The following is a 12250-nucleotide window of genomic DNA, read 5'->3' as shown; positions in this document are numbered from 1 at the left end:
ACAGTGAATACTCTTAACCACAGCTCAGCACTTGTGTTCCTTTTTTGGCCTAAAGTCTATGTCACTCACTAGTTACAACCTATTTAACAAATAAAAATAATGTGGGTACATTGTTTGCCTCGATAGTGACAAAAACTACACCTGGCTTCAGATGCCTAACCTGGTACTCTGTCCCCTTCTCCAAAGTGATCAGTGAGGGTGAGCAGCTGGAGACAGTGGAAGAATCAGAAATCCCGGCTCAGCCACTGGAGGCCTAGGCCTCTGAGAACACATAGAAGTCTATGAGGAAAGCAGGGATAAGAGGAAGGAAGGCTGATCCAAGTGCCGCATTTGTGCTAGGATGTGGAAAGCCATGGTGAAGAGGGAGTGAGGCCATATGCGCATGATGGTGTGAATAAGCTACCACCAGGGTTTCTCCAGAACTAGTGACACAGGGCTTCAGGAAGACTGCTGTTACCCTGACAGCTGGGTGAGGGCGCAAGTCTTAAGCAGACAGCTTAGTCATTTGCACAAAATCACAGTGTAATGATTAGACAGCAGGAGCGGACATGGTGTAAGATGTGTTCCTAGGACAACACAGCTCCAAGCTGCTCCAGGCTCGGGGGGACTAGAAAACAAAGGTCTCTGAACACATTACTCTCATTTTGGAGATGTTGTATTTGCTGTGTATGAGGAACAGATAATGTTCGAAAATTTAACCTTAAAGACTACCTAACTGGATAGAGGCCAATCTACTACAGAAAATGAATTTTTAGGATCCTCACTGAGAAGAATGAGTTAGGAAACATTGTTTTTATAATCATTTAAAAAAAAAATCAATCTCACTTTCTTTTATGATTTTATTACTTACAAAATAAAAACAAGTTAGGAAAAATATTTCCTTTTACAAGATATAGAAACTACAATCTTTGGAAAATACATATCACCCCCCGACCCCAAATTGTTATAATACATAGCCTTGTAGACCACTTGAACATTGTTTAAAAATCATACCCTGTAGAGGTTGGGATAAGAAACATCGTCTCCAACATCAGCCACACACTGTGACATTCAAGTACTCAAGACACAGTTGAAGTAAAACATGTGCATCTTCCAGTCCCAGAAACTCCATTGTGTAAGTTAGTTGGTGACTCCAAAAGTGGCTGATTTTCCACGAGGAACTAAATGAGAGGGGGCTGCCATGGAAACACAGCTACTGCATGCAGGCCTTCACCTTGTCATCCCTGTGTGTGGAGCATGGCTCCCCACAGGATGAGTTCTAAAAGGCTAAGGGCTGTACTTTCTAAAATGCTGGTAGAATGACACCCGCAAATCTAAGTTCCAGTCAGGTCAAGTGTGATCTGAGATGACTCAGCTAAGTAAATACGTAGGCCATCAGGTGAAAAATATTACCAGAATGTAAGTTCCAGGAGCCCCATTCCTTTCTTGGGATGAACTGTGAGGAGGGTAGGAAAGGGTGCACGGTGCCTCCCCTGCAGCTTAAGAGGTGGCAGAAACGATGGCCTCACCGTGAAGGCGTCCACAGTGCCAAAGACTGTGGAATGTACTCCTAGCACCCTGTTCAATCTCCCACGCTTTCCTCTCACAGGAATACTGGCCTGCTGCTGAGCCATAGTAAGAACCACACTAGTATCATGGTACAGCTTGTCAGGCAAAGACTAGCATTTATGTGTGTGTGTGTGTGTTTAATATGCAAGAGACTGTGAAAGCCAATCAACTGTGGATTAATGGTCTATATTTTTCATATATCACAAATATTATAATGTATCATTCCAAAATGGAAGAAGACTGTAAGAGTAAGTTTAATAACAGACACGTACTTTAAAGGTATAAACATTTGGTTTAGTGTGTAAGGGGCTTGCAGGGTAAACCTTCTGGAACTACGGGTTTTGTAAATGAAAATGGTAGAATCTGGGTAACCTGATATTGTCCAACCTAGCATGATCCTGAGAAAACTGTATTTGGCATCACACTATGAATTCAAAGACAATTTGTAGAAAATCATTACATTTGAAGTGAAAACACCTCAGAAAAGGAATGTGCATACTGGTCAGGCCAAGATTTCGCTCTCATGATTTTAAGATTGGAAATCTTGGAATGTAAAAAAAAAAAAAAAAAAAAAAAAAAAAAGGTGCAATTTTAATAAAACAGGAGGCATTTGAAAGTTCAAACTGATATCCGGAGTTGCTACTATACTGAAAGAGAGAACTGCTAACCACAGATGGCTGGCTGTTCAGAGTACATATAAAAATGCCGGCATCAAAATGAAAAGGCACAAATGCATTAAAAGTGTAATAATCATCTATAAGGTCCTTGAAAATAAGGCTGGTTCACTTATATTCCCACCAGTACGTAGGCACCTGTACCAAGTTTCAACTTTGGCATCCTAAATGGAATTATATTGCAAACGAAGGATTAACACAGTACTAGTTATAGCAGCATTGTCAACATTGAGCTTCTTCTCTACACTGCTAGAGCACACTACCTCCCATCCACATCCTGTGTCAAAAGCAAATTTTAAAAACTGTACTCAAAAAATTTCTGGAATTCCTCAAATGAGCTCACTTCTCAATGGTAACCCAACCAAGCCAAACCAAAATAAAGGCTATCCAGAAACTGCTAGGCTAGCCTAGCCACTCTTAATTAAAAACATACCATATTCAAAATGGTACTTTATTTATAAAATTTATTAAATATAACCAACGACGAATAATGTAGACTTCCCAGGTGTGTGTAGGTAAGATGTCTGAGCTGGGTGATGGTGCACTTGATAAAAATATAGATTTCAGCAGTGACATTTCATTTGGAACCCTGGACCCACCTACGAATGGTCGCTCCAGTAGTACTGGCCACTACACAGAGAGCCCCACCCACAGTCCACCAGGTCGGCACATTATCAAAGAAAGCAATTTGAAAGATAAAAGCAAAGACTATATCCATTGTCTTCATTATTGCTACAAGTCCTGCTTTTTCTATTTGAATTGCTTTAGTGATAAATATCTGACCCCCCAAACCAAAGAGTCCAATGAGTATAAGAAACAGCCTGTCCAGCCCACACTGAGGGAGGTTCCATTCTCCAAAGGCATAGAGGATGATGATGCTTTCAGGAAGGCCAAGTATGACATAATACCAAATGCTCAGAAAATAGTCCACAGATTTTCCCATTTTTCTCAGGATAACCAGAGTCAGCGCAGCTAGCAAAGCATGTCCCATTGCGGCAAATGTCCCCTTAATGTGCTCTGAATAGCTTTCTTTCATCCCTGAAGTGTCGGAACCAAATAAAAATGGCGGTCTCACAATAAGGATCACTCCAACGATCGCGAACAAGGTGAAGAAAGCATCCCAAAGACTATACTTTTCCTTGAGGAATATCCAAGCAAATATTGACGTAAACACTGGACAGCTAAATGCAATAACTGTGGCATCAGCGAGGGATGTCGTCTGGAAAGCATAGTACATAAGGATCATGGCACTGGAACCAAAGATCCCTCTGAAGAGGAGGAAAAGCCGTTGACCTTTGGGACCTATGAACCCAGTTCTGCAAATTTAAATGGAAAAAACAAAAACAAAAACGCATTTTAAATGTACGTGGCATTGATTTTAAATCAAAACATTTAGTATAGACATTATTCCAAAAGTACATTATATTAAAGATAAGGGAATGGTAAACTCTCTAGCATTGACTAGTACAAATTCCTTAAAAATATTTCTTCTAGGTTTAGGCAATGATGTTTCACAGTGTTCACTGCAGGAGCAAAAAGAACACAGAACATCATAAACAGCATGATAAAAAGTATATATGTGTTTTCTCCATGTATATTCTTGCAAAAAATAATAAACAAAAAGGACTAGATGTTAAGGTACTTTATATCCTAGTAGGTGGTATCAGGTAATTTTTCTTTTTAAATTTTCTATGATGAAAACAAATCATAATAAACATAACTATGGTACTACATGAGGGAACTTAATCCTGGCTAATGTACATTCAATTCCATCAATTTTTCTGTAAAAGTGTAAGAATTTACTTCAGTAACTGGATACGAGGCAACTTTTCACTGGTCTTATGAGCCCTAGCTAGGTGCAACTCCCTGGCTCATGCAGAGCAGACTGCATCCAGGCTCGTCACGGACACACATGGGTATCCTGAGTCAGAACAAATCTGTGGCCCGCATGTATGTGGAATGGCTGTAAGTCTTCCACGACAGTGAACACAACAAACAGACTCCTAGCTTCTGGATATTTTTATCGAAACGGGGAATATGGTTGCTAATCTTGGTATTGTTACCTCCTTTAGAAACCAGTGCTATCTCCACATTTCCCAAAGTACTCTGGCTTCCACATTTACATGGGAATTTCTGGCAATATAAATCCTTGCAGATTGTCACTTTCTAACCAATTTCTCAGGATACAGAATGACATTCTAAATGAATCTTTATCATGGCAAGAGATGCAAGGAGGCTCTGGAGGCAGGCAACAGAAACTTTTAATTTTTAATTTAAGAAATCTTCAACTCCAAAACAAAGAGCTGGGTAACTAGTCTGGGCCCAACTAGTTTCCTCCCAGGGTTCAAAGAACATGAGGGTGTAAGTTACAAGTGTGTGTATGTGTGTGTGGGGGGGTATAATTTCAGCCCTACTGAGAGATGGAGGGAGAGGATGGGAGGGGACAGTAAAAAAAAAAAAAAAAAAAAAAAAAATGGTACCTACATGTTGAAGTCTATAGAAAATACTCTAACCAAGAATAACTCTTATCTAACCCTGGGAACTCATACAGGGCACAGTACAAAAAGCACCACTCCCTCAGTTTACAGGGGAAGAACCTGAATACCAAGGCAGCCAAAGTCTTCAATCTTACTGGTATGATCTGGCAGGGGGAGGGGCAGCCTGTCGCGCTTAAACCCAACACTAGGATGCATTTAGCTTCCTTCATTTACTGTTTACCTTCACAATACCAGTTATGCCAGAGTGAAGTATGGAGGGATTGTTTTCAAGTAGAGAGGGGTGGTGGACAACTAGATGACCCTTCTCTCCTTTAGTGGATGTGTGGGATGCGCTTACAGTAGAAGCTTCTGTAGGCAGACCCCTAGAACATATCACTAGTCAGGGTGAAGGGGAAGAGACTGGTCAATATGATATAAACAGTTACTACAGAGAAAATGGTAAGGTAGTTCAAAAGATTTATACAGTTATGTATCTCCTCGATTCACTTTAAAAAGTACTTACTTTCTGTATATTAAGCAAGGAATAATAACTAGCATTTGGATCACACATCGAAATGCACTGATTTCTACAGCATGGATGCCTTGCACTTTTTTAACAAATAAAGAGGCCACTGAGAAAAGGAAGGCAGACAACACTGTGTAAAACAAGCCAAGTCCAGGACAAGGTGCTTTCTTCTTGGCTTCTGAAAAAGATTAAATTCTGGTTAGTCTTTGCCTCCAAGTATATATTTTATCACTTTCACTTAGAAATTAAGAGATGCGCTGTATCATAGGCTAGAAGAAAGACTACAGGTAAAACCTTCAACACATACCTGTGGTCTTATACCACTTTCCCTATCCATTATGAAGAACCCATAGGTATGGGTAACAACGTAAAATTATGTTTAAAAAATGTTATTTCTCCCAATTAAAAAGCAATGGATTCCTTTGGCTCACTAAGAATCATCCCTCACTTTACCAAAAAAAAAAAAAAATCTTGCTAAGATGGTAAGAGAGATCTTTACAAAACACTGTCACAGAGGTGAAAAGTGACAGAAACTTCCATCCTCTCACTGGTAGGCTTCAAGAAGAAAGTTTATTTGCTGGAAATCAGTTGCAATTGTGCTATTGGTCATTTGCTAATTACATGGCTTCTGCTATAAGTCAATGACCTTTTCAAGGGCTGAAACCTTAGCTTGTTCATGCCTGCAACATATACAACCTGGACAGTATCTAGTGAGGGAAAGCATTAGAACTCCATGGGAAGACACGGGTCTAACTCCACTGGCAAGACTGCAATCTTGAAGGGCTCCTACTACAGTTAGTATAACTAAGTTCCTACCTTCATGTGAAGCAGGAAATTTGTACTTTCTCTAGGTCTTCAAATATTTAATTCATTACTGACATCTTGTGGAGCAGTAAGGACAAGTCACACACACCCTCCTCCCTCCTAATCAACATCAAAAGGAGATGAAAAAAAAACAACTGGTTCTTGTTAATTGAGTCTATTGGAGTCACAAAACCCGTGGATGCTGCAATTTACTTTGAACAACTTAAACAGCCACTCCACTCTCAGAATGTACAAAGTGTTCCCCCACTATGGGACAGTATTGCATAATTATGTTCTCTTTTTTAAATGCCCTTCTGATAAATGATACACCAGGTAATATATTTCAACATCCTCACATCAGATACCTTTGGCCACAAGTGACTACAAATCGTGACCAAGGTATGGCAGACTTTCTAGTGACACTGTATAGCCTGACCTTTGCGTCAGCAATACCACTGCATCAGAATCTTTCCTATTCTGGGTCTACACCTGGACAGACGGCTTGGGACTTGTCATTATAGGTGCCCCCTCCCCCATGCTACTTTGTACCCCTGAGCTCCAACACTATAGGAATGAACTACAAACAGCCACTCAGGCCATGAGGAGGAAACTTGAGGAGACTTCCAAGTGAAGTACCACAAAATACATGCCTTGCCTGTGGTCAGTCTTAGAGTTGGGCTTCTGAAATTACAAAATTTTGATCCAAATAAAACAAGTTTTCTCAAAAGAAACCTCCACCCTCAAGCAAAACAGAATGAAAAGTTCTAGCACAGAAAACACCTTCCTGGTTTAATTCAAGGATCTTCTCCAACTTAAACTCACTGCTTCTTCTCTAAGAATTATAACAGTGTAATGTTTTTAACTTTAAAAATGGATTTCTTGCTTTAAAACACCTTAGAAAAAAATTTTATATGACCAGGCGAAGTGGTGTGCCCCTGTAACCCCAGCACCCAAGGAGGCAGAAGCAGGCAGATCTCTGTGAGTTCCAGGCTAGCCTGTTCTACATAGCAAGTCCAGGACAGCCAAGGCTAGAGAGAAACCCTGTCTCCTCATGGGGTGGGGGCTGGGGGGACCCACTTTATTTATTTATTTTGAGGCAGTCTCCCTTTGTCGTCCTGGCTGTCCTAGAACTTACTATATAGATCAGGCTGGCCTCCAACTCAGAGATCCACCTGCCTGTCTCCAAAGACATGGGCACCATGCCTAGCTTAAAAACCTACAAATATCTGAGGTCCCTATTTTCTGATTAGTGTCTGGCAGATAACAGAAGTCAAACTGAACTTGATGGTTAATGAAGGCAAGGAATGTTCAGGCAACCTCAGTTTATTAAATGATAATTTCCAATTCCCTCTGACAATGGTGATGAGCAAAGCAATCTAAAGGGGCATTTTCTCTCATGAGACGTAATTTCCAAATTAGCACGCACCATACAACTTAGTGGTCACCATACAACTTCCAGAGGAAAGAAAAAACCTGTTGCACTTGGTCTCTCTGCCCTGCAGTGACACCAACCTGGCTGGAAATTAAAATCACTGCAGTAACTTTTAAAAATTCAATTTCCAGGCTCGACCTCTGAACTTTTGGAAGTAAAAGCTGGTTCGAGGTCCACTGATCATTAGTGTACACTCCAACGGGAGAAAGTGAGGCACAAAGCTAAGATAATATCTCTCCCTTTAGTACAAGATCTATACTGTCCTGAAAACAGCAAATATGTGTCAGGACATCTGTAAGCTGGGTAAGGCTAGCAGTTCCAACCTAAACTGAAAGATGAACTTTGTTAAAGAAACCACTAAGATCAAGAATCTCAAAGCCAGGTATGATGTTGGATGCCCTTAATCCGAGCACTTAAGGAGGCTTAGGCAGGAGGACTGAGCATGCGCCAGCCTGGACTACATAGAGTCTAAAATGAGCCAGTAAAACCCTAATGCCAACAGCATATCGGTTTTGTGATTTGTTTTCAAAACAACTGTTAGAAACTTGCCTTGAAATTGGAAGACAATTCTTGGGCATTCACACAGGTCTGACTTTTGGCCATGTGCTGCCTGAGTGAGTAAGCATACAGACCCCTTCGCTCACATAGAAAATGGAAAACTAAAAAAAAGAGTTTGCAAGGACCAGTTCCACATTAAGCCAGAATGTCAATGAGCCATAGGGTGATAGGTGAGAGACTAGCCTCTTCAGGAGCTGCCAGGCTGGTCAGCCCAGCACGGGGTAACCTGTTCTGAAGGCATCTCAGGAAAATCCATGCAAACACAATCAGAAACCCGATCTCTTCGCTTTCAGCAATAATCATCTCCCTAGAACTTTTCTCTATAAAGTCAGAAAAACACAACTATGGAGGAAGAAAACTGGGTGGGACAAGAGGCATGGAAGCCCCAGGACATATTTAGGGGATGAGCCCCAGGAGCAGATTATGACAGCTGTTAACTTGATTCTAAAAGATCTCCATGGGCTTCTTTCTGGAAAGGTACTGGAAAAGGCCCTAGGCAGGATCCCTGGAAAATGCAAAGCCTTACCTAATACTGTCTGGACCTGCCCTAGCCAGATAGGAGTCCAACCCCGAACCCTCATCCTCCATGACCTCACTTTATCTCTCTGTAAGGGAAGTTTGAGTAAAAGTCAAGGGTTCTTCACCGGGGTTTCTAACAAAGCGTACCCTGTTTTAATAAAGCCTGTAGCTAAAAAGTCCTCCTATTTCCAAAACCTTGAGGGCCAGTGGTCCACTTAACTCTCGTCTCTGAGATGCTAAGATTCGGGAACACTTTCAGAATCTCTCTCCTACGTGGTTCGGGAAGATCGGTTTACCCTCGCGATCAGGGTCCCAGGTCGACTTCCTTCCTCCCTCCCACCCGCCGCCTGGCCCCTCTCGGTGACCTTTTACTTCTGACGGCCACCGACCGAGAGGTCCTGCCCCCGTCACCAATTTGGGGTGGCGAACACTCGGAAACTTTGTGGGTCCCGGCTGAGGCCAGTGCGCAGGGGACCCGCCAGCCCCGCACTCACCGGGCTCCCCACGCGAGCCGCACGCCCAGGCTCCACACGGCCAGCACCTGCCGCGGCCGGGGACGTCCGCCGCCTCGACGTCCTCCTGCTCCTCGCCGGGGGACGCGGGGTCCGCGAGCCGCACCACGGGCTCGTGCAGCTCCACCGCCTCGGGAGCGAGCACCTCCGCGCTCTCCGGGGGCCCCATCCCGCAGCCCGCGCTCTCCCCGCAGCAGCGCGCCGTCTGGCGCCCGCAGCCGCCGCCGGGCCGCTCGGCTCTTCCGGCCCCCGGCGCGCCGGTGCGTGTGCGCGTGCGCCCGCTCCCGGCTCCGCGCGCCTGTCCTCCGTTGCCCTCCCGCCCCCGGGGAGCCCGCCGCCTGCTCGCCTGCGCTCGGGCTGCGGTGGCGACCGCTTGGCTCGGCGGTGGTTCCTCTGTGCAGACCGCACGCTGATCCTCCTCTTTGCACAGACAGGGAGGGTCGCTCGGTTTTCAGCCCTGACTCTTCGGGTCTTCGGGCCTTCTGCTGCTTTAGAAAGACTGTGTGCTGTGTGTCTGAGCTGGGCGTGTCACCACGCCCTTAATTCCAGCATTTGGGGACTGAGGCGTGTGGATCTCCGGAGTTCAAGGCCAGCCAAGGCCATAGGGAGAGACGGTGTCCCTAAATAAATAAGTGAATTAAATTTAAAAACAAAAAACACACGGCTGTCTACTGATGTGGAGTGCCTCTGCGATGCTCCGGGGCTTGGAAATATGTCAGTTTTTAAACACAGTTCGACCTGACCAAGGGAGATAGAATTTAAGTAGTAAACATAGAGAAACTTAAGCTTGAAAGGGAGGAGCTGGGCTCGGTGGCAAACGCCTTTAATCTCATCAGCAGATGTAGGGCTACTCCCTGTGAGTTCAAGGCCAACCTGTTCTGCAAATCGAGTCTAGGACACCCCAGGCTACACAGAGATACCCTGTCTCTAAAAACAAAACAAAAAGGAAGAAAGAGAGGGGGAGGAGGCTTTTAAAAATTGCAGGGCAGCTGGACATATGAGGTCAAAGACAGGTCTACAGAACGAGTTCTAAGAAACCTAAGGCAATACAGAGAAATCCTGTCTCCAAAAAAATCAAACAAAATGTCAGGGCAAAGGGGATTGTCTCAGCAAACTGAGGCAAGTAGCTGCCTCAGTTCTATTTGAAGTTCCAGCTGGCAAAGAAAGAAGGGTCTGGGCAAGGTAAACGTTACTCTTGATTAAGAAGGTGCTCTTAGAAGATGGAACACATAGAGACAGGAAGTGGATTTGTTTTTTAATCCAAACAGAGGGAACTGTGCCTTCCCCTCCCCGCTAAGCCCCCACCCCCGCCTTTGCCTGGGGTCAGACCTTACAGTCTTTTCTGTGGCTGGTATTTACAAATTGGAGCTCAGGATTGAAGGAAGAAGGGGAAAGGGGACACTGAGCCTTGTTCATCCAATTCCTGGAATTCAGCACTGGGCCTTTGTGTAAACAAAGATTTTTAATGAGTGGATTGAAACACTTTCGTAAAAATCTTACAAGATTTTTGTAAGATTAAAAAGACCTTTGTAAAGACGTTTGTAAAATCAAAGACTTTGATTCCTGCTCCTAAACACATTTTATAGTATTTGATAAAAAAGATTCATGTTTAATATTTCTTACAAATCCCTCCTCTTTAGAAAAGAATACACTTCTTTAAACTCATTGAAGTGTTGGCTCTTGGTGAGTGGTGGCTTACACTTTTAATTCCAGCACTTGGAAGGCAGAGGCAGGAGTATCTCTGAGTTTAGGCCAGCCTGTCTACAGAGCAAGTTCCAGGACAGCTAGGACCAAAGTGAAATAAACAAACAAAAAAGGTGGTGGCCCTTTTTCTGTCCTATCTTGGAGTAAGAAACTGCAATAGGGAGATAATATTTGTTTACCTGATTAGCAACTCAGTCATGCTGAGTTGTACAATTGTACTTTGTTTGTTTTAGGCCTCTGGTACAAAAAAAAAAAATTTAATTATGGCATCTGTTTCATTAGCATGGTTTAAGGTAAGCGGGTTGCAAGGGCTGGTTCCTTGGCCAGGTGATTATCATGACCCCATTGAATGTTAGTTCTGTACCCAGGCCAGAGAGAGTCTATTCTCTTGACGAGGAGTTTCCACTTAACAGGTCTCCATTGATACTTTAACATCCACCTCCTTAAAAGAGGTAACCCTATGATGATCTAGAACCCAGATCAAAGATGGGGAGGATCCAAACCAAAGACCGGAGCTCCCCAAACACTTGGCATCTTTGGCCTTTGGCAAGAATGAAACATTTGGCTTTTAGTTAAGAAAAGTGTTTATTTTTTGCATTTAATCCCAGAACCCAAGAGGAAGAATCAGGCAGATCTCTGTGATTTCAAGGCCAGCCTGGTCTAGATAATGAGTTCCAGGATAGCCAAGGCTATATGGAGAAACCTTGGCTTTAAAAGAGAGAGAGAGGGAGAGCGAATACAAACTGGTTACTTTTCTGTAGAGTATTTTTACCCTAAACTGCCTAGCCAATTTCTACCTTTTGTTTTTGTTTTTTTAATTATCTCTCCTCTCTGAAGAGGTAAAATAAACCTAACTGTCATTATGAGATTGTACCATAATGAGATAATTGACCATATGAGGTAATGGTGAATCTGGTTTCTCCCAGCTGGATCTAGGGTATTGAATTTGACATATTGGGATACCTCTCCAGAGAGCTCAACTCTTAGATGTAGGAAGGAAAGGAACTCCTTGACTGATGTCTTAAAGGGGTTTTTAAGTGTCCTAATCAAAATCTATTAGAATGTCTTCATGGGCTCACAAGAGCCTTTATCTACTGGGCTCTTCATTTTTCTTTGGCCTCTGAAGTTGGTCTCCATAATGATGAACCCTCAATCTGTTTTCATACCCCTTGATAGTTCTTGCATCAGCTAAACATGATGGCTTTCTCATGTGCCTTCTAAGAGGAGAGAAGAAATTCAGCCATCATTTAATTTTTAAGTTAAAAAAAAACAAAAAAAAAAATAAAAAAATAAAACAGTAATCCAGGCTGGGTGTAGTGGTACATGCCTCTAATTCCAGCTCTTGGAAGGCAGAGGTGGGTGGATCTCTATGAGTTCAAATCTAGACTAGTCTACAAAGTACAGAATAACCAGGGCTACACAGAGAAATGGTGTCTCAGAATGAAAGAGAGAGAGAAAGAGAGAACGAAAGAGAGAGAGAGAGAGAGAAAGAAAGA

At 43.0% G+C, this 12250-nt stretch overlaps 1 protein-coding gene across 1 annotated transcript; it reads right to left on the bottom strand.

The window, feature by feature from the left end:
- Positions 1-821: 821 nt before the first annotated feature.
- Slc35g1 (solute carrier family 35 member G1) lies at positions 822-9296 on the bottom strand. The gene is made up of 3 exons (XM_021653105.2): positions 9033-9296; positions 5223-5403; positions 822-3538 (listed from the first exon to the last, which is right to left on the bottom strand). The coding sequence occupies exons 1-3, from the start codon at positions 9217-9219 to the stop codon at positions 2800-2802; spliced, it is 1107 nt and encodes a 368-aa protein (XP_021508780.1). The 5' UTR covers positions 9220-9296; the 3' UTR covers positions 822-2799.
- Between the last annotated feature and the right edge of the window lie 2954 nt (positions 9297-12250).

Source organism: Meriones unguiculatus, chromosome 1 (genome assembly GCF_030254825.1).
Source record: "Meriones unguiculatus strain TT.TT164.6M chromosome 1, Bangor_MerUng_6.1, whole genome shotgun sequence".
Lineage (NCBI taxonomy): Eukaryota > Metazoa > Chordata > Mammalia > Rodentia > Muridae > Meriones > Meriones unguiculatus.
Note: the sequence above shows the minus strand (reverse complement) of the source record. Positions and strands in the feature narration are given on the sequence as shown.